The following is a 22753-nucleotide window of genomic DNA, read 5'->3' as shown; positions in this document are numbered from 1 at the left end:
CTTGAAACTTTGCTCAGAATTGTATCGGGTATATATTTTTTAAATTGGTATATGTTGTTATCTTTTGTAATTTTTTTATATTTCAAATAAGACTTTATTTGAAATATAATATGTAGAGAAGGAATGTATGAATGTACAGTAAATAATTACTTTCCGTTATAAGAATGAAATTTGTGAAGTTGCCAAAAACATTAAAATGCAAACATCAAGAGCTTGTGCAGAATGTATATTACTACAACACAGAGGAAATACAATGCAAAAATGAAACAGTGTGCAACGACAAGACTGGAGCATTTTATTAGGATGGACAACAGTTTTTATCAGTGAATAAGTCGACATTCCGATTTTTGACTTTTCTCATAGTAGTAACAGATCTTTTTAGATAGCCAGTCTGATATTAATTAATTAATGATTTTTCCTTTGTAAAAATCTGTACTCTCTTCTACACAAAACTGCACAGTTTCACATAAAACATGAAGGCATAGTTGATTGTCAAATCTGCGCTCAACAGCATTAAAATGTAATTAAATTTTCTGAATTCTTGTGGAAGAGATAGGAGTCAATACTGACCATTATCGGCTTTTGAGACAAGCCACTTAAATACAATGCAAACGTTTTTGTACTAATATCAAACGTTGTTTTATGTTGACGTAAAAGATTATTGTCATGTTCAGTTCTGGTGCCACTCTTATTTTGGTCAGCGGAAGTGTGCGTGAAGGCGTCAGCTGACTGGCGGCAGCTCGCGCCGTCACAACAACACACGGGAGCGCGCGTGCCTGCCTGACAGCCAGCTAGCAGCCCGCTAGCAGCCCCGCTAGCCTCCCGTGTAGCCCCCCAGTGTAGCCCCCCCGTGAAGCCGAGGCGCCGCCGCCGGACCGCGGTGGGTTATGCTTCCCGGAGCCGGAGCCTTGTGCACCAGCAGCTCATGGCGGCCGAGGTCCAGGCACAGCCGCAGGCTCGGAAGCCGTGTCTGCTGAGCCGAATCGAGGCTTTCCAGGAGGTGGTGAACACCGCGGTTATCATCCCCAAAGAGGACGGCGTCATCAGCCTGTCCGAGGACAGGTGAGCAGCGAGCAGCTCCACCAGGGACGCGAATTAAACACAACGATGAGAGAAATGAGGATTGAAATTCACCGGTTGCCGACAGATAATGATTTAAAGTGTCCAGGCTGCATTCAAACGTGTTTTTATTCTAAGTGTCAGCTGGCAGTCACACCATGAACCTGCAGGGGAACAACAGTAACCAGAGCTCTTTTTTTATTATATATATTTAAAAATGACATAAGCTAATGCAATTCCACTTTTATATTTAATATCAGACTGATAACACCATTTCAAATAAACCCCAAAACAAACCCATTCAGAAAATAGTAACATATATATATATTTATATCTTTCCACTTATTGGTATTTTGTTGCATGAAAAGCCCTTTTCTTTGAATTCTAGTATCTGCTGTTGTTTCTCCCTTCAGGCTGTGTATTCAGCCTTTTCACAAGCCTGCATGTCCAAAGGTTATATGTGTGTGTGTGTGTGTGTGTGTGTGTGTGTGTGTGTGTGTGTGTGTGTGTGTGTGTGTGTGTGTGTGTGTGTGTGTGTACGTACCCAGTTTAACTTGTTATACATTGTTTTGCAACTTGGATTTCTGGTCAGTTACTTTTCGGCAAAAAAAAGAATTTAAATGTCTTGAAAATGTTTTCAGGAAGCGTGGTGGTGCGAGCACAAAATGTTTTCTCAATGAGACGGTGGGTAAATAATCACAGTGACATGAGGTGGGAGAATTCAGACAATACTTGTGAGTAACCTCATGCCACATTCACAGAGATGCCAAAGCAATGTTGTTTTTCCACCAGAGGTTCTCAAGAAAAAAGAAGTTAGATTGTGTTTCACCTTAGAAACTGCAATGCAAAGAAATAAATCTCCTTGATGGAGATGAAATATGTTAAAGGTATAAAATGGAATGCATTGTGTTTTAAAACATATTTACTCAGCTGTCCGAATCGTTGAATTTGGGTGTTCCCATCTCTTCCATGGCTGCAGGTGTGTCAGATGAAGCACCTGGGCATGGAGACTAAAGACTGTGTGGCTTGAGTTGTTCCATCCATGTTCCGCTGGTGGTGATTTAATGGTCCTGCTGCTCATTTCAGCAGGACGTCCCCACAGAGGACGCGTCTCTCTTCCAAACGCTTGTTGAGCTGCTGTTGTCTTCATTGTGTGTGAACATGGTGCATTTCAAACGTCCAGCACTGCCACTCCTTCAGGCCTTACCCTTTTAGACCAACACTTTTTCTCCACTTGCAAACACAATTTTGAGAATGCTTGTTAAAGTTTGGTTGGTATGAGTTGTCGTTCTCTGGGAGTTTATCAGAGTGGATTTTGCTTCCCGTGAAGCTGTGAAGTGTGCAGTACTCACAGACTGAAGGGGCTTTGAAACACCTCACATGGAGAATTTAGCTCATTTCAGAGGGAAACAAGGCTAATTTTCTCTTTTTCATCTCCACAGGACGATTCGAGTATGGTTGAAGAGAGACAGCGGTCAGTACTGGCCCAGTGTGTACCAGACAATGACATGTGAGTCTCCTTTATCAGGTTTAAAGGTTTATCCATATCATGTTGCTTGTATGTCCTAAGAAAGCATCGCCTGTGTCTGTGAACTGAAAGAATGGCTTCTCCGGTGTAAACAGATGAGTCAGGAATTTATATTCCTTGTTGTGACGTCTTTCAGCAAAACGATCCAGACAAGCGCTCACTTCTCGGAACAGGATTTAGTTCATTCCTCTTTTTGTGCGCTCTTCGTGGGTGTGACCTTCTCTCCAGCGTAACTGTAGAAATAGTGAATCACTCAGACTAGTCGGGTTGACACACACCTTTACATGTCTTGAATGCCACTGAGTGTTTGAGCTGTTGTAGCTCTGCTGCCTGTCTTTGGCAGTTTGTCTACAGTTGTGCAACTGAAGGAAATCCCATGCTGGAATCGGTAAGATCTGTAACGAGCAGCATTGAACCTAAAGCTGCATGTGTTTGACATTACAATTCACTGATACTGAAATGTGTGTCACTATGTCGGAGTTTTGTACTTGGAGTAAGATTGGCTCGTGTTCATGTCAAATTTTGACAGAATTGGGCAGCTTTTAAAATAAAGTAGAACAGAATAGAAGTTCTTTTATGTCACTCTAGCAATGTTAAAACAGTGTTAGCAGTGAAATGTTGTGACGGCAACCTCAGGGTGGGCGGGGTCACTGGAGATGGAGGTGGCCTTCTTCTAGAGTCGGCCGCTGTAAATGTCTTCATTGGGACCACACCCTGATGATCTACAGGCTCTCCACCTGCAGGAGGAGGTCAGGAGGCTCTCCGCCTGCAGGAGGCTCTCCCCTGTAGGAGGAGGTCAGGAGGCTCTCCGCCTGCAGGAGGCTCTCCACCTGTAGAAGGAGGTCAGGAGGCTCTCCGCCTGCAGCAGGTGGTCAGGAGGCTCTCCGCCTGCAGGAGGCTCTCCCCTGTAGGAGGAGGTCAGGAGGCTCTCCGCCTGCAGCAGGTGGTCAGGAGGCTCTCCGCCTGCAGGAGGCTCTCCACCTGTAGAAGGAGGTCAGGAGGCTCTCCGCCTGCAGGAGGCTCTCCACCTGTAGGAGGAGGTCAGGAGGCTCTCCGCCTGCAGCAGGTGGTCAGGAGGCTCTCCGCCTGCAGGAGGCTCTCCCCTGTAGGAGGAGGTCAGGAGGCTCTCCGCCTGCAGCAGGTGGTCAGGAGGCTCTCCGCCTGCAGGAGGCTCTCCCCTGTAGGAGGAGGTCAGGAGGCTCTTCGCCTGCAGAAGGAGGTCAGGAGGCTCTCCGCCTGCAGGAGGCTCTCCCCTGTAGGAGGAGGTCAGGAGGCTCTCCGCCTGCAGAAGGAGGTCAGGAGGCTCTCCGCCTGCAGGAGGCTCTCCACCTGTAGGAGGAGGTCAGGAGGCTCTCCGCCTGCAGCAGGTGGTCAGGAGGCTCTCCGCCTGCAGGAGGCTCTCCACCTGTAGAAGGAGGTCAGGAGGCTCTCCGCCTGCAGGAGGCTCTCCACCTGTAGGAGGAGGTCAGGAGGCTCTCCGCCTGCAGGAGGCTCTCCACCTGTAGGAGGAGGTCAGGAGGCTCTCCGCCTGCAGGAGGCTCTCCACCTGTAGGAGGAGGTCAGGAGGCTCTCCGCCTGCAGGAGGCTCTCCCCTGTAGAAGGAGGTCAGGAGGCTCTCCGCCTGCAGGAGGCTCTCCACCTGTAGGAGGAGTTCAGGAGGTGAACCAGGTTCCTGGTGTGGATGACAGGCCAGAAACATCTGGTTTAGGTGAACCAGGTTCCTGGTGTGGATGACAGGCCAGAAACATCTGGTTTAGGTGAACCAGGTTCCTGGTGTGGATGACGGGCCAGAAACATCTGGTTTAGGTGAACCAGGTTCCTAGTGTGGATGATGGGCCAGAAACATCTGGTTTAGGTGAACCAGGTTCCTGGTGTGGATGACAGGCCAGAAACATCTGGTTTAGGTGAACCAGGTTCCTAGTGTGGATGACGGGCCAGAAACATCTGGTTTAGGTGAACCAGGTTCCTGGTGTGGATGATGGGCCAGAAACATCTGGTTTAGGTGAACCAGGTTCCTGGTGTGGATGACAGGCCAGAAACATCTGGTTTAGGTGAACCAGGTTCCTGGTGTGGACGACAGGCCAGAAACATCTGGTTGAGGTGAACCAGGTTCCTGGTGTGGACGACAGGCCAGAAACATCTGGTTGAGGTGAACCAGGCTCCTGGTGTGGACGACAGGCCAGAAACATCTGGTTGAGGTGAACCAGGCTCCTGGTGTGGACGACAGGCCAGAAACATCTGGTTGAGGTGAACCAGGCTCCTGGTGTGGACGACAGGCCAGAAACATCTGGTTGAGGTGAACCAGGCTCCTGGTGTGGACGACAGGCCAGAAACATCTGGTTGAGGTGAACCAGGTTCCTGGTGTGGACGACAGGCCAGAAACATCTGGTTGAGGTGAACCAGGTTCCTGGTGTGGACGACAGGCCAGAAACATCTGGTTGAGGTGAACCAGGCTCCTGGTGTGGACGACAGGCCAGAAACATCTGGTTGAGGTGAACCAGGTTCCTGGTGTGGATGACGGGCCAGAAACATCTGGTTGAGGTGAACCAGGTTCCTGGTGTGGACGACAGGCCAGAAACATCTGGTTGAGGTGAACCAGGCTCCTGGTGTGGACGACAGGCCAGAAACATCTGGTTGAGGTGAACCAGGCTCCTGGTGTGGACGACAGGCCAGAAACATCTGGTTGAGGTGAACCAGGTTCCTGGTGTGGACGGGCCCTTAAGGTGATCTTGGGACACTTTAGGGCCACAAAATATTGTTGTTTTACGCAACAATATTTTCAAGTGAAAACACAAAATGTTTGTTGCATCTTGTATATTTGGAGCCAATCAAAAGCAACATTTAGAAAGTGGCTCCCGAGGTGGAACTTTTTGAAAAACGCTCCCATCTTTGTGGAAACGTTTTGAAAATGCAACCGCTGGAAAATACTCTGCACGTCTCCCGGGGAGAAACTCTGCTACTGTTCATGCACAACATGGCTGAAATAAATAACTTTTCTGCACATGTCAGGACAATCTGGACAATGTGTCATGACTCTCTGTCAAAATAAAACTACCAAGTTCCCAGGATAATTTTGACAGTCACCATAATAACAATACAACTTGGTAGTATTATTTTGACAGTCACCGTGATAACAATACAACTTGGTAGTTTTATTTTGACAGTCAATGTAATGAAAATTCAACATGGTGGTCTGTCTACTACAATGTCTGTGTTCTCCCAGTGTTAATATTTATTGGGTTTTGTTCTCTGTGCTCATGTGTTTGTGTGGTTTCATTACAACATCAGACAACAGCGCCCACTTGTGGCCCACCATGAAATCTACAGTCAGGTGTAAATCTTTTGAGAGGGCAGCAAGACGAGCGGTGAGGTCCAGGGCGCATGGCGTCTTTTAAAAATCTCGGAGGGGAAGGAAGCATCTGCTTTGGTCCAGAATCATGAAGCTGCTAGTGAAGCATATTGTCATGTGAGAAATGATTGATGTTTAATCTCATACAAGCGTGACTCAATACATATTGAGCCAACTGAAGAGGACTGAGATGTACACGAATAGCTAAGTTGTCATTGGATTTGTTGCGTGTTGGTCACGACAGAGACTTGGGTTTCAAGATGTGTCGTTGATTGAAGGAACCTGGGAGAGAGTGCACTGTCATGTATTTATTTATTTGTCTGTGTTTGCAGCGTCATGCTCCTGTATGTCCTTTAACCCAGAGACCAGGAGGCTGTCTGTGGGGATGGACACTGGAAGTATCTGTGTAAGTCCAACCACCGACCTGCTTCCTCTCTGAGTGGACACCCCGTGACCTTTCCTTCCTTCCTCAGCTGAGAACTCGCTCAGCTGGTTACTTTTCTTGCTGGTTCAGGAGTTTTCAGGTCATAGGTTTTCCTGGAATTTCCTAATTTTGTATTGCATACACTACGTACTAAGATTATGGATCAAAACCAAACAATTACCACAGAAAAAAACTCAACATAAAGCCAATTTTAATGAAACCTTTTGGTGCAAAATACAGTGAAATGTCCACGAAATGTCTCCTATAGCTGTATTATAATGCATGCACTGGGAGCTGTTTGTTTAGGAACGAATCAACTCAACTCAGTCAAACTTCTATACAATGGAATGTTTTCAAAGGTTTTTTGTTTTTTTTCAATCTCGGCCCGACCTGAAAACAGATATTTTTATTCTGGTGCCACGCCCAAATGACAGAACAGGAACTGCTGCTACCTATATTAACTAACTTGCAGCGTACTCAGCTCATTGGCGTGTTTTACCTTAACATCAATAAGTAATGTATTTCTCAAGAAATTGTCTTTTTAAAGAGTTGTGCTGCCTCGTACTCTGCACACAAATGCCACATGACTGACCCTGGACTTTACCACCTACTTGGAATCATACACTTCTTTCAAACCTTTTTTTAGTTGAATTAACTTTTTTCATGCATACATTTTAGTGGAAGTCTTTAGTCGGTGTGTGAATAACAATTATCTAATGTTCTTGTCCTGTAGGAATTCACCCTGTCCGAAGATTACAACAAACTGAGTCCAGCACTCACCTACCAAGGTCAGTTTGAATATTTTAGTTTCTTTCAACCTCATCTTATCAATAAATGCTGGAATACTTAATGAACTGTGGTAAATATTATCCTATATAATTGATGAAAAAGTGTGTCAGTTCTTAAAAATCCCCCCCAAAAATGACTGGAATTGCATAGATTTATTGGAAATGACATAGGAAAAGTAAGTCTTAATGTAAATCTACGTGAAGCCTCAAATCTTCTGACTGATGTTTCTCTTATTCAGTAAGTTAGTTTATTTAGTCAGATAAGGTAGTAAGTCCATAAATATATTCCAGTAAAAGTCAACTGACTTGATTCAACATATTGATGTAAATAACGATTGAGCCTCTTTAAAAACACATTCTGCAGCTGTCGGTCTGAACATTTCGACCTAAAATGGATCGTTTGGTACTCAAGAATTGTAAGAAACATGAAGCCTAAAACCTGCCAATTAATAAGTTAGTTTAACATGTCTGATATCAAAAGATTCAGGACAGCGGATGACCAACACAAGGCTTTACAAGACAAACAGTGAAAAGTACACCGTTATCAGCTTTTCTGTGTAAACGGACATCGTTTTCACAGCAATGTCACGTTCTGAAAGTTTTCTGAAACGAAATCACAAAAACTATGTTTTCACTTGAAGTGTTAGACTTACTGGGTATCTTCAGATCAGATGTAGAGTATTTAGTGAGGACGACTGAGCTGTAAACTCGCGTATAACCTCCAATTAGATAAACCACCGGTTTGCTTTGTATTATTACTCCGTTCAGTGCTGTGTTGTTCTTCAAGCCTTGAAAAGCTCTGCAGCCCGAGGCACATTTGCTTACCACCAGTCTTTACACATGTATTCAGTAGATCCAGTCAACTGCAGTTTTTTCCAAAGCACATAGATGCAAATGATAATTGTTGAAATGTAGATTATTAAACGAAAGCACAGGAGTATTTATAGTGGATCACTTATGTTGATTTGTCGTGGATGTAACATGTAAAGGCCTCTTAAAATCTGTATATTTTATAATACTTGTTACTGTACTGATGTTTTAAAGTCCTAGTGAAATGAAGATTCCACCTCCAAAACACTCTGGCTGTCGCTTCTAGGGACATTTTTATGCTAACTGGTCCAAGGGTAAAATGTTAAAACATGGCAATCTGTGAGAAAATAGCCGATAAACAGCGCTATTTTCGCTGCTGGGCGGAGCTTCTGACAATAACAGAGTGACATCACGAGTTGTGCACACGCCCAAGTTGTGTTTACATTATGGAGGATCAGAGTTTTGACCACGAAGAGGCTGAATTGAACCATATTTCATCATCATGGTCATTTCAAACCCAGTGATTGATGAAGAAGACACAGAAGGTGGTTCTGCCATCGGTGACCCCGTCTGGAACATGTTTGAGGAAGCAGAAGACGCTTCGTCCTCCATTCGTCCTCGTCTCCTCGCCTCAGCAGCCGCCACTTTTCACCTTTCACCACCAGCCACGCGAGCTAGCGGCTCCCGCCGCCTGTGCTCCTTTCCTCCTCTCTCGGTCTCTTCCAGGCTCAATCTTTCATCAAGGCTCATAAAACGCCGACTATAACTTCAAAACACTGTAAAAACGTGGATATTTAAGAGGAAACAAGCCGATATAAACACAACAGATGGAGATCTGCACAACTCTTGACGTCACGCTCACGAAGAAGAAGGATTCCCCCGACTTCCTCGGCTGGAGAGTCAAAATTCAAATAACTTTGTTATGCGACAACAGTGGTGGGGCAGAGTCGGAGGAACCTTAGAAGTAGAACCCAACTATCGTTTTTGCAAAGTAGTGTTTTACATTTCACTAGGCCTTTAATGTGTTTGTCACTCTCGCTGTCTTGGCCAGGGCTCATTGGAAGATAGATATCCGATTAAATAAAAGTAAAAAAAACAAAACAAAACAGAAACATGTTGGCTTGACTGATGTCCAAGTTTTCAAAGTCAAACTGAAACTTGCAGGTAATGCGGGTGAAAGCAGGTCTCGTCTCACATGTGAACAGATCAGTCTGACTGCAGGTGGCGCTCTTTGACCTGTGACCTCTGTGCCAAAGCCGGACCTGACCAGGGGCTGGGACAGCATGTAGGGAAGGAGTCAGGAGCTCCAACAGGAGAAGCGCCTGACGATGATTGTTTATTGTGATCAGAGACGTCATCGGTCAAAAAAGATAATGAAGCCATCCATTAGTTGCAGATTTAACATGTTAAAAATAAATCAACTGCAGAAAGTGATGGATTAAAGAGAGATCACGTTGCATTAACTATACCTGAATGCCAAAAGTTCCATTTTCAAGAAGAAAAAGAAATAGCTTCATATGGTATTTGTGTTGTTTTATTTTATTTTGTTAGTTTTTAATAAAATGTTGACATTAGTAACGCAAAACTACTGTACTGACCAATGCAGACACATAACTATAGTTAATGTAATAGTGTGCACAGGTTTGTGCTTACACACTCAAAAAGCAGAGTTTTCCTCAAAACAATTGAAAACTGATGTCGACTTTTAATCAACTTCTGTACATGAATTGAGAGGCTGCAGGTTCTGACTTGATAAGAATCATTGTGTTTATTTTAAACGCCTGCTCAGACTCCTGCACTGTGAGTTGACAGACTGACGGTGTGTGTGTGTGTGTGTGTGTGTGTGTGTGTGTGTGTGTGTGTGTGTGTGTGTGTGTGTGTGTGTGTGTGTGTGTGTGTGTGTGTGTGTGTGTGTGTGTGTGTGTGTGTGTGTGTGTGTGTGTGTGTGTGTGTGTGTGTGTGTGTGTGTGTGTGTGTGTGTGTGTGTGCAGCCCACCAGGGCCGAGTGACGGTGGTGCTGCTTGTGCTGGAGATGGAGTGGCTCCTGAGCACCGGCCACGACAAACACTTCACCTGGCACTGCTCGGAGAGTGGCCAGCAGCTGGGGACGTACCGCACCGCCGCCTGGGTGTCAGGACTGCAGTATCCTTCCCCGCTGACGAGGACCATCTTTGGTGCTTTGCAAAAAATCTCAGTCCTTTTATCGTGAACACACGGGCTATTTTAAGAACGCTGCTGAGTAAGAAAAGGGCAAGAGAGATTAGCCTTCAGTCACTTTGCTCTAATGGGAGGCCTAACAATAGGCATCGGTCATGCTGTAGTCAAGGAAATGGACTGAGTAGTTTTCTGTAATGCTACATGAAAGGCTGCGAGTGCTCAGCAGAGACTCATCCATCCTGGTGAGCCGCCGTCACGCCGTCAGGCCGATGGCGTCCTGCTACGCTCAACATGCTAACCCTCATTCATTCTATTGTGTAGACTTTGTACACATAGCAAGAATTCATGTTGTGGAAATAACCTCATGTTCACGAAAAATATCCACTTTTTATAAACTTCACATGTATAAACTTTTTATTTGATTTAAGAACATTTAAGTGCACTTGTTGGTACGAATCGAGTGAGATCAGTGTACAAATAACTTTATTGTCACAGTATCAAAAACCAATATCATCCCTGAAGGGAGCAAGATTTTAAAATCTTTAATTGTGAATCTAAAGATGTCAGTGCAAGGAATTGTTAAAGGCGCTGTCACTCCACTGGGAGCAAGGTAACTGCACTAGAGGTGTACAAGCCTTCCACTTAAGGAATGCTTGATGCCGTGAAGGTGATCAGTTGGAGGCCCTGTGTACTCGACAAAGTTTTCATTTGAAAGCAGAAAACTTTAGTTGTGTTTAGGGAGGTGTTTACTCGACGACGGTGTCCTCAGCCACGTGAAATCACAACTTCTGAAGAAAAGCCTCCTAAAGTGGAACTTTTGGAAATTGTGAAAACTGGCCTCTCTGGAAATGCTTGAGCTCCATGTAGTAGGTGGAAACACTGCTGCTGCTCACGCTGACCACGCAATAAAGCATTCCTCTGCACATGCTCAGGACAGCCAATCAGAACAAAGTTACCTCCAGAGTGTCGTGACTCCCATTCCATGTTCTCCTGGACTTGGTACTTTTATTAGACCCACTTTTAATTACATCTTGAGAATTAATGCAACAGCTTTGCGGCCGCTTCTTCTTCTTTTTCCAACCTTAATGCTAAACCAGGTTCGATGTGGAGACCAGGCACGCCTTCGTGGGAGACCAGTCTGGTCAGGTGACCATCCTGAAGCTGGAGCAGGACAACTGCAGCCTGGTGACCACATTCAAAGGACATACTGGTAACACACACACACACACACACACACATGCACACGCACTCACACACTGATAAAGATTAATCTGATTTGTGTTGAGTTTCTGATGATATTTCTTCAAAACATTTTAAGAAGCCACATGGAGAATAAATGAATAAATAATCTTTGTTTTCTTAAATTTTCCAGTTTAAAAAAACTAAAACTTTCAGTAATGGCAGAGCTGCAGTCGTAGTGTTTTAATGCAATTCTTTTAGCCCGTCTGGTTCAGCCTGGAAGAATAAGTTTAACTTTTCTTTCAAATCCCTGCAGATCCTCTTTGTTGCAAATGTGAAAATGAGTGAACCAGATTGTCTCCCAGCTTTAGTTTTGGTTCGTTTATTGCGTTCTGCACTGCTCTGGGAAGCTTGTGGCTCCTATAAATATTAGTTTGTGGGGATGAACCAGCGTCTTTTGTTTGTCTCGTGGGATACTCGCTTCTTCTGCTAAAGGGAGAGACGACGACGCTCCTGCGGAAGGCAGATCATGTAGCTTTATCTGCTTAATGTTATTGATGTAAAAAAAGTATCTTTGCAAGAAGTGTATGCAAAATAAAACCCACTTTGTGCAACGAGTACACATAAAGATGCTTTTTTCTCCATTTAGTGCAAATGGACTTTCCTTACACTGCAGATTAGATTAGATTAGATTAGAGTCAACTTTATTGTCATTACAAATGCAACGAAATGCAATTTAGCATCTAACCAGAAGTGCAATATTGCAAGTATCAGATAATATTATGCACAGATAAATATATATGCATACCAATGTACATTCATATATATGTGTGTATATATCTATGTATCTATATATACACACACAATAATAAGGAACAGTGTGAGGTTGCTATTACTAGTATTTACATCAATTACATTATATTATGTAATTAATTATAATTATGTGGGTTCACTTGGTGCTCTTTTCCTGCGATGCAGCAGAGACGTGAGTGTCGCTTGGCAGTTGACAAGCTGACATCCTAGTGACTGATGAAGAATCAGATGCTATCAGGGAGAGTCTCAACTATTAAACTACTGATATGGACCATAAAACTTGACCGCCAGTCAAACCACTACGGTCGGCCATGTTTGTTTACAAGTGGATGAGCAGTTGCTCAGCAACAGGCTCTATAGCCTCCATCAACCTCTGCAGGAGGGAATAGAAACCGTGAAAGAATCTTTCCACCTTGGGAGCCGAGATAAAAACTTCACGAATACAGAGGATCAGAACACCGGTGTCGTGGAAACGGACCCCCAGAAGTGAAGACACAGAGACCCGAGTTGTGATATTGGTGATGCTGAAATGAGCGCGAGCAAACCATCATTAACTTCCCAAGTCACGCTGTCACGACACGTTTGTAAAAACACCCAGAATGCAACAGCTATAGGAGATGTTTTCAGGATATTTCACTGTATTTTGCACCAGAAGTTTTCATTAAAATTGGCTTTATGTTGAGATTGTTATTATTTTGTCTATAAAAGTGCCTTGAATTGATTGTGTTGTGTTTGGCACTATATAAATAAAGTTGAATTTAATTTAATAGAGGACTTGGTATGTATAGCATAGCAAACAGCCAGTAAATAATATGTAGGAATACAATAGTAGACGTTATGATTAGGGAGCAAAACATGTCCCCAAGTCAATCACTCCCACTGTTTCCTCCTGAGAAAGACGCTCCGTGGTGCAGTGCAGTTCCTTCCCACTGTGTGACAGATGAGTGTCCAACAGAGTCCATTGCTCCGTTGGTCTGTGGAGGGTCGCTTCATTCACGTTGGTGCTCGTGCTCCGCCTCAGGTAACGTGACGGCGCTGTGCTGGGACCCCGGCCAGAGGGTGCTGTTCTCCGGCAGCTCGGATCACTCCATCATCATGTGGGACATCGGAGGACGCAAAGGCACCGCCATCGAACTGCAGGGACACAAGTAAGAATCAGCAGGTTTCTTCAGCCGCATCGACGTGATGAATTCTATCACTGCACATACGTATTGTTTATAGAAGACGGGTTTAGTGTTTGTGTCTGTTGTCAGTTGTGTTTAAGGGACTAATAAAGCACCTACATCCGTCATGCGCTCCCCTAATGACCCTGTAAATTTCCCTTATTTTTCAACAGTTGCATAACAATCGGATTACTTCAGGCACACATGGAGAAGAGAATACATGTGGTTTACTTTCTGATAACGACTGGTATTAAACTGCAACTTAATCATTATTTCTCTGCACAAAGTACATAAAATACTGTAAAACTGCCGTTCCAGAGCTGTGATGAGAATAAACTTTTATCTTCCTCGCATGTCAGTTTTAAAACTTCTTTTCTATTGTTGGGATTCAGCTGCTTTAACTCTTCATTGCTGAGTGTTCCAACTGTCATTGATGCAAGTGGTGTGAATAAAATGTGACGTCTTAAAAGAGGCAGAGAAAGTTTACATGCAATCCTTTCTGTCATTCTTTGTTCAAGGGTGAAATGAGTCGGCGGGAAGATTTGGTGCTTTTGAGCCAAAAGCATGTCGAGCTACTGATGAAGAAATGTTGTGTTTTTTAACTCGGGCTCCTTTCTGTTTGTGCTCCTCGCAGTGACAAGGTGCAAGGCCTGTGCTACGCCTCCCACACCCGACAGCTCATCTCCTGCAGCTCGGACGGCAGCATCGTCATCTGGAACATGGACGTAACGCGACAAGAGGTGTGTGTGTGTGTGTGTGTGTGTGTGTGTGTGTGTGTGTGTGTGTGTGTGTGTGTGTGTGTGTGTGTGTGTGTGTGTGTGTGTGTGTGTGTGTGTGTGTGTGTGTGTGTGTGTGTGTGTGTGTGTGTGTGTGTGTGTGTGTGTGTGTGTGTGTGTGTGTGGTTCATTCCTGTTTATCGAGGAGCACATCCGATGATGGAGAGCAGTGTGGCGGGTGAAGCGCGGATGTTTTCATCTGGAGGAAAGGTCACCTGATTAGCAGAGTTTTCTTAGATTTTCTGTCTGGGGAACATTCCCACAGCTTCGCCTCTTCCTGTCCGTCTGCACTCCGTTAATCTGCACTGTTACTTAAAGGCCTAGTGAAATGTAAAACACTACTTTGCAAAAAACGATAGTTGGGGTTCTACTTCTAAGGTTCCTCCGACTCTGCCCCACCACTGTTGTCACATAACAAAGTTATTTGAATTTTGAATCTCCAGCCGAGGAAGTCGGGGGAATCCTTCTTCTTCGTGGGCGTGACATCACGAGTTGTGCAGATCTCCATCTGTTGTGTTTATATCGGCTTGTTTCCTCTTAAATATCCACGTTTTTACAGTGTTTTGAAGTTCTAGTCGGCGTTTTATGAGCCTTGATGAAAGATTGAGCCTGGAAGAGACCGAGAGAGGAGAAAAGGAGCACGGGCGGCGGGAGCCGCTAGCTCGCGTGGCTAGCGGGAGCTATTAGCTCGGGCGGCTAGTAGACGATCAAGTAATACCTGGACTCATCTTCGGTGATTCCGCGCAGTCGGAAAACGTTTTGACATGATCCAGGAAGCCGGTCGTTCTGCCAAAAGTCAGGAGCCTCAAAGCCTCAAAGGTGAAAAGTGGCGGCTGCTGAGGCGAGGAGACGAGGACGAATGGAGGACGAAGCGTCTTCTGCTTCCTCAAACATGTTCCAGACGGGGTCACCGATGGCAGAACCACCTTCTGTGTCTTCTTCATCAATCACTGGGTTTGAAATGACCATGATGATGAAATATGGTTCAATTCAGCCTCTTCGTGGTCAAAACTCTGATCCTCCATAATGTAAACACAACTTGGGCGTGTGCACAACTCGTGATGTCACTCTGTTATTGTCAGAAGCTCCGCCCAGCAGCGAAAATAGCGCTGTTTATCGGCTATTTTCTCGCAGATTGCCGTGTTTGAACATTTTACCCTTGGACCAGTTAGCATGAAAATGTCCCTAGAAGCAACAGCCAGAGTGTTTTGGAGGTGGAATCTTCATTTCACTAGGACTTTAAGCACTTTAAATCTGCTACAGAGTCTTTCTGTTCAACCTCAAATAATTACCACACTTAATCATTCAACCATTTTGAATATGGATTGTTTGTTTTCATTACTTTATGACGAGAAATGTCTGATTCCAGCTTTATTGTGTTACTGTTGAAATCCTCCATGATAAAATACTGGGAAGCTTTGAGGTGATGACGCTTCGGCTCAGATTTTTGAAGATACATTTGGTCATACTTTGTCTTTTAAAGCTCTATCAATCCAGTAGATTAAAAATATAGCTAATAGTCGCAGTGTGCCTGATAAAAACATGAATACAAGCAGCTGGATCATTAAGATAGAATACAAATAGATTGTTACTGACCTTTGACAGTTTTCCTTTGTTGATCAAATGCTGCTTTAGGTTGTTTTTGATTTGTGTCAAATAGTTTGAAAGCTTTTTCTTCAGAAACGAGAAGAAGTAAGATCTATCTTAGCTGCTGCCATCTAACTCAAAATGAGCTTGGATCTTCCATGAAATGCTAAATTGACTCATTTTCACCACCTGATGTGTTGTTTATGTTCTTAGCAGGTAAACAAATCTGGGTTCACGACATTTCTCAAATCATCTCCATCTGTGTTTCTTGACATTGAACACAGAATCCCAGCTCGTTCGGGAATGGAGGTTCTAAATCCATTGTCATAACCTGCTGATTGTTCTTCTGAACACTCCCAGACTCCAGAGTGGCTGGACAGTGACTCCTGTCAGAAGTGTGAGCAGCCTTTCTTCTGGAACTTCAAACAGATGTGGGACAGTAAGAAGATCGGCCTGCGGCAGGTACGACACGCCCGGAAACACTTCCAGTCACTTCACTCCTTCAGACACGTCAGGGTTTGTTAACCATCGGCCGTAAGAAGGAAGTTTTGTCCGTCGCTCTGCTGCAGCAGCTCCAGTAAACCGTCGACCTTCAGCCTGAACCAACCCTGAACCTCCAGCTCCTCACTTCTGACACGGCTTCTTCCTCACAAACTGCTTCCTGTTGTGGTTACTTCCTTCATTTACACCACAACGAAAGCGTAAAACTTTCATTTCGTTTCCATGACAACTGTGCTGGAAGCCGCTGGAAACAGAAATGGACAATGATAATATTTTCCTTCATAGTGTCATGACTGCCAGTCCAGATTCTGCTGGGCTTTATTTTGACAGTCAACGTAATAACAATCTAACTTGGTAGCTTTATTTTGACAGTCACCGTAATATTGTGTGTCGCTGTTCCTTTGCCCGCACAGTAAACATTGTTCCAACAGAACCTGGAGTCTCTGTGGGCCTGACTTAATAAGATAAGGCTTAATAAGAATAAAAGCTGCTAAGTTGCGTGTTTAATTAAACAAAGTTCACTTTCATCTGCAGATGATCAATTAACATTAAAGGCATGGTCTCCAGAAATATGGAAAATCAATTAACAGCCAGTAACAAGTGGTTTTCTGGGGTAAACTTTTTTACGTCTTCCTCTCTTTACCATTTTTTTTTAATGAACACTGGATCAATTTTAAATACGTATTAAAAATGTTATTGTTGTTTAGATTTTCCAAATCATTCTCTTACAGCATAGATTCTCCTTTATCTTTCATCAGGACGTCTCGGACACTATTTCCATAAAATGATAGATTATTCATGACCACCGACTCCAACTGCAGCGATTTGCAAACCGCAGGTTCATCTGCAGACAATCATGAGAGCCGATGAATAATGTGCCTCGACTTTCCCTTTCAGACTCAAAACGGCTTTCCAGTGCAGCACATTTACACTTCACACCGCTCAACGCAAAAACTCAGTGGTTCTTTTAAAAATATGGTAAAAATATTGAACGTGTAATTAGTAACACATGCCTCAATGTGTGAAGCAGCAAAAACAAGGTAAGAGACGGTTTAAAGCACTTCAGGAGAAGAAAGTAGTCGAGATTTGCCTTCAAATGTTGAGGAGAAAAGACGAAAATCAACAGAAAATAAATCCTCAACTATCTGTACATCAGCAAATACGTTTCTGATTGAAAGTCTTTCTCTGCTGTTAATGCCAACATTAAAATCTCATATGAAGAGAGCGTGTGAAAGGTAACCAGCAGTGCAGCATTATGTAAACAAGTGTTTGTGTACAAACAGGGCAGTTGAGTAGTGTCCCAATGTGTTTATCAGTGAGGTAGTTTGTGAGGGCAAGTACTTTACTCCTGGTCTTCCTCTGCTCCTGCACATGACACAAATGAGGCTGCTGCTAGTGACACCTGACATGTTGAAGCGGCGCTGTGTTCCTCAGCACCACTGCAGGAAGTGCGGCCAGGCGGTGTGCGGCAAGTGTTCGTCCAAACGCTCCACCATCCCCCTCATGGGCTTCGAGTTCGAAGTGCGCGTGTGTGACAGCTGCCACGAGTCCATCACCGACGACGAGTGAGTCACAATGGGCCTCCTGTGGCCGCCGCACGCCGCGCGCTCTGTGCTCGCCACTGTGTCAGCGGCGCTCCTCTTCCTCTGTGTCTTCCAGCCGGGCGCCGACGGCCACCTTCCACGACAGCAAGCACAGTATTGTTTACATGCACTACGAGCCCACCACCGGGAATCTGCTCACCGCCGGCTCCGACAAGGTCATCAAGGTCTGGACAGGAACAGTATGCGTTGTATTGAGGAGCCGCTCTTTTTAGCTGTAAAATACATTTCATGTTTCTGTCAAGCGTCACAATCAGGGGCGTCATTTTAGTTCAGGGGACACGCAGTCAATTTTCATCTGGGTAACCTTTAAACCTTTCATAAGCTTTACATTTAAAAGTTTTTCTTTGTTGCAGCGCAGAGTATATATACTGAAAATGTTGATTTTTTTTCTCACAAAACCAAACAATTATTTCTAAAATTGACAAAAATCTCAACATAAAGTCAGTTTTAATGAAACCTTCTTTTACAAATTACATTGAAAAGTCCTGAAAACTTCTCCTCCAGCTGTTGCATCATGCATATTTCCTGCACATGTTCTGAAAGGGAGCCGTGACGAGGGATGGGAATGGATAACATTTTTCCGATTCCATTTTGAAGTCTGCTAAAAGGTTTGGTTCTTTATCAGTTCTCTTCCCCAACCTGCAGTATTACCGGCAGAACATGCTCACCGTTGTCGAAGCTGCGGCGTTGAGCTTCACTCCGGAACGGGTGAAAAACGTCACATCTGTTCACAGTTCTCGCTGCTGTGTGTGAAAAGTTTCTGCATGTCGGTGGTATTTCCTCCCTTTGGTCAAATATCGACTTTGCAAGTGTTGCAAGTTGCCCGATTTCATGCTTTGTCCTGAAAGAGAACCAGAACTTTTGAGTATTTGTGTCTGTTGGGCGCCATGCTTCCTGCTGGCTGCACTGAATGACGCGGTGACGTCACTGGAATCCTTCTCAACATGAACCGGTTTTCCATTCCCATCCCTAACAGCGACCGTGCAAAGCTGCTCAACATATCTTTTGACTCATGGACGGGGAGAAATTGGGACTTGAGAGACGAGCCGCTCCATCAAATGATCCACAACACAGATTTCAGGTTCAAGAACAAATGCTCCAGGGAGTTTTAGACCTCAAATGCTCCAGGGAGTTTTAGACCTCGGCTTACGGTGTCTCTTGTGTGTCTGCAGCTGTGGGACATGACTCCAGTGGTGTCCTGAGACGTCCGCCAGAGCTTCTGTGTGGCCGAGGAAGACCTCCAACAGCACGAGTGTCATCTGGATAATATTTAACCGTCACGGTCGCAGTGGTTGTTGCACATTAACATGGAGGACGCTGCTGGACGCTGAGGCCTGACGGCAGCCCAGCCTGGGTTGAAGCAACGGACGTGACGGCACGGGGGCCGGTGGTGTGAAGAGCATTGATCCTTTCTTCCTCTGTGTGTGTGTGTGTGTGTGTGTGTGGCATTCAGAGATTCAACTTTCTGAGTGATTATTTTTTTCTTCAATTCTCTTGCATTCCTTAAAGATTTCATACTGGAAACTCAGAAAAAAAGCCTTCAAAACATCACTGTCGTGGTGAAGCAGCGGTTTGAAAAGGGCCTGAGCCTCACTGATCCCTCCACACATTCCCCACAAAGAGGTTTACACCTGCTGCGTCCCGGCAGCAGCCGCTCACGTCACCCTCTGCAGGCAAAGAACACAAAAAAACACATTTCATTTGCACTTTTCAATACTTTACGTACTATTTGCAAATTGTTTTCTCGATAGTTTGAAACATATAATCGAAATGACTATCTACTCTCAACATTTCACATTATCATCCATGTGACCCTCGGAGCTCCACGTACAAATATTTTGAGGGCGCGTCAATATTTATAGATAAAATAGAAATACTACTTTCCAACAAATAGTTTCCTGTGGTTCTCTTTTTCTCCCAAACTTGTTTTCTTTAACATTTCATTTGAAAGGTACGTCTGTCTTCATATGGGAAGATAACTATCAACAGTTAAACACTTGAAGTGTCTCCGGGTAGAAAATATGACCATTATATGAACTTAAATGTGATATCTACTGTAAAATAACTCAAATGATCAACATAATGAGACTCAACAACAGTCCTGAAGTCGCTTTAAGCCTCTTTTGTCACATTCTGCTGGTAGATAAAACTTGACTTTGCCCAACCTGGTTATTCTTGCAGTATTAGTTTGCTCCACAAGGTGGTGTGTTGAGTCAGAGTAGCACGAGAAATAGTTGCTGTATTGTGAATCAACGGTTCCAGTTTATTGTTGAACTTTAGTAAACATGTTAACAGAACTCATATCAAAATAGTAACAGAAGTTGTACACATGTCAAAATCAGTGTTTCTAAAGAGAGTGGTGTGATCACACCCGGAACAGTGCATGACTGCATTGTATTGTATATCTACGCTATAAAGGAAAGTGGTTGATTTTCCTGCATGTTTGAGATTAAGTTCATGAGAGCAGTTTATAATCATCTGCTTCATCACGCAGTTTGATGTTTCTCTTAATGTGGAATCTGATCTGTTCACCTCGTCGTGGCATCGCGGCTCCTCCACCACTCAGCTCATCACATTCTGCCTCCACAAGGGCTAGAAGTGGCAGTTACAGTTCACATACATAATCATTTACCTGCTTTTTCAATATTGAGTGTTTTTATTTGCTAGTGTGGATCAAAGAAAAGCAACGCAAGATGCAGTTTTCCACCACAGGAGGGTTTTTTTCAGGTCAGCACTGTGGAGGTAGTTTCAGTCTTTGCCTGCAGGAGGAGCTCATGAGCACATTATCAGTCTGACTGTCTGGATGCTGCCTTCAGGTGTTTCTTTGTCATCGTGTCCAAGATGCCGAGGCTTATCTTCTTTGTAGAGAGGTCAGTTTGGTGTGAGCGTGGGGAAGCACCGCGGTGGAACAATGAGTCTTTAGAAAGTTATGTCTTAATTTAGGCTGCAGGGTCAAACGTGTGAATGTGGACGTCTCCTAACTGCATGTTTGATTTCAGTTCGTTCAGAACCTCAGTAGATTTCCATACGTTGGGATTAAATGTGTGTAAATGAAAGCAAAGGTGTGGAGTCATGACATCTCCAGCCTGGCGTCTATTCTGGGTGCAGCATCTTGAGGTTTAGTGACCTTACTACATATCATTTACATTAAACCCATTCGCTGATTGCTCTTAGTTGTTTTGTACAGCATTGTCAGTGAGATTATTTATTATTGTAAGGGAGCTTTCAGTGTTTCTGACAAAAAAAATCAAAACAAGCTCATCGGTAGAATCAGGACTGAAACGAGTTGTCATTGTTTGGTTTTTCTAATGTTTCTATACTGTAACACTGACGTCATTGTCCATGCACTGGAACTGAGAAGCAGAAATGTTTCCTTCATCATTACTGTGAAAAACAGTCTTATCCTCACGTTTGTGCTTTAACAACCAGATAAAGACCAAGATTAATGCTCGTATAGTTCAAACCTTTCCAAAGATGTTTGATCATGGTCACATGTTTAATCACAAAGAGTCCAAATTAAACTGTAGTCGACTGTTCAGTTTTAAAACCTATCAAGGTACATTAGTAGCTGCTGTTCAGTCTCCATACTAAAACCTTCACGTTGATACGAATCGCTCATTTACCGTCACTGTGACTGAAACACGCCTGAACTCATCCAAAGGCCTGAAGCAGTGATAGAAACATCACTTATCTGAGCATTCACACCTTTCAGAAGAACCATGAAGTCTTCTGTGGCCAGTTCTTTTTTTGTATTTAGTTTCAGGAAGAAAGCGAGTCATTGTGTTTCAGAGTTTCTATCTGTGTTTGTGAACTGATGTAATAAAGAAGAGCTGCAAAGTGGTTGTTGAGTCGTCATTAGTGTTGAAGTGGAACAAGATCTCATCCCAGTATCAACAGTTGCTGTGAGCAGTTTGCATGTTTTCCCTGATCCTGCAGCGCTGCAGCTCACCTCATCTGATGATGATGATGATGATGCTTCATATAGCACTGTTAAGACTCCAGGCCTTCTGATTTATTCTACTTGATTTTAATTTAGTTTCTTACTTTAGTTCGTTTGTGTTGCTATCTTCACTGCTAGTCTTGATTTTTAGTCCTTGATTTTAGATAAGGTATTTCCTTTTAAGTACTTTATTTAATCAGTTACTTCTACAGTATGTTCTATAGATTAGTTCAAACTTTGAGCTGCACTTTGTTTCTGAGCGTGACGATCTAAACAGACAAAACAGCCCACTATTAGTCAAGTGAGTATATTTGTCCAGTGATGAACAAATGTTGCATAATTTAAACAATTTTTCTAAAATTTACAATCGAATCTCTTCATGTTTGATGCATTCATGGAATAAAGAAACCGAAAAAAAACCCTGATTAAATGCTGAGAGGGATTTTCATTAGCATCGGCTTTTAAAGGTTAAATGAAAACAACCAACACTGACTTTAAAACTCGACAGCAGCACTGGAAAATTACACACAGTTTTATTTAATGCAAACAAATTAATATACAATTTATAATAAAGTCATGATGTAGCTACATATATAAATATCTCTATAGCAGTGATAAATACAGTATGCAGTGTGACAAACAGTCACTTTGTTCTCTGAGGTATCATCTGAAAATATAAAGCTAAGATTCTGTAAACATTGGCAGTGATTAGGGAGGAGGGATTAGGGAGTGTTGGATTAGGGAGGAGGGATTAGGGAGTGTAGGATTAGGGAGGAGGGATTAGGGAGTGTAGGATTAGGGAGGAGGGATTAGGGAGTGTTGGATTAGGGAGGAGGGATTAGGGAGTGTTGGATTAGGGAGGAGGGATTAGGGAGTGTAGGAATAGAGAGGAGGGATTAGGGAATGTAGGATTAGGGAGGAGGGATTAGGGAGTGTAGGAATAGAGAGGAGGGATTAGGGAGTGTTGGATTAGGGAGGAGGGATGAGGGAGTGTAGGATTAGAGAGGAGGGATTAGGGAGGAGGGATGAGGGAGTGTAGGATTAGAGAGGAGGGATTAGGGAGTGTTGGATTAGG

The 22753-nt window shown here is 43.8% G+C and overlaps 1 protein-coding gene across 1 annotated transcript; it reads left to right on the top strand.

Annotated features, from left to right (window-relative positions):
- The first annotated feature begins 780 nt into the window (after positions 1 to 780).
- On the top strand, positions 781 to 21578 carry wdfy2 (WD repeat and FYVE domain containing 2). The gene is made up of 12 exons (XM_080497841.1): positions 781 to 1062; positions 2502 to 2569; positions 6269 to 6342; positions 7094 to 7148; positions 9950 to 10100; positions 11213 to 11325; positions 13129 to 13255; positions 13905 to 14010; positions 15994 to 16095; positions 17569 to 17699; positions 17794 to 17902; positions 18911 to 21578. The coding sequence occupies exons 1-12, from the start codon at positions 926 to 928 to the stop codon at positions 18938 to 18940; spliced, it is 1203 nt and encodes a 400-aa protein (XP_080353967.1). The 5' UTR covers positions 781 to 925; the 3' UTR covers positions 18941 to 21578.
- Positions 21579 to 22753: the final 1175 nt, after the last annotated feature.

The sequence above is a fragment of the Blennius ocellaris genome, assembly GCF_963422515.1.
Source record: "Blennius ocellaris genome assembly, chromosome: 6".
NCBI classification, from domain to species: domain Eukaryota; kingdom Metazoa; phylum Chordata; class Actinopteri; order Blenniiformes; family Blenniidae; genus Blennius; species Blennius ocellaris.
The sequence above is the reverse complement of the archived record's forward strand: the minus strand, read 5'-3'. Positions and strand labels throughout refer to the sequence as shown.

Excerpts from the sequence above, each read along its gene's own strand:
- wdfy2 (XM_080497841.1), top strand. The coding sequence starts at position 926 with ATGGCGGCCGAGGTCCAGGCACAGCCGCAGGCTCGGAAGCCGTGTCTG. Across the intron at positions 6,343-7,093 it reads TGGACACTGGAAGTATCTGT|GAATTCACCCTGTCCGAAGA; the intron begins GTAAGTCCAACC and ends CTTGTCCTGTAG. Across the intron at positions 17,700-17,793 it reads GAGTCCATCACCGACGACGA|CCGGGCGCCGACGGCCACCT; the intron begins GTGAGTCACAAT and ends TGTGTCTTCCAG.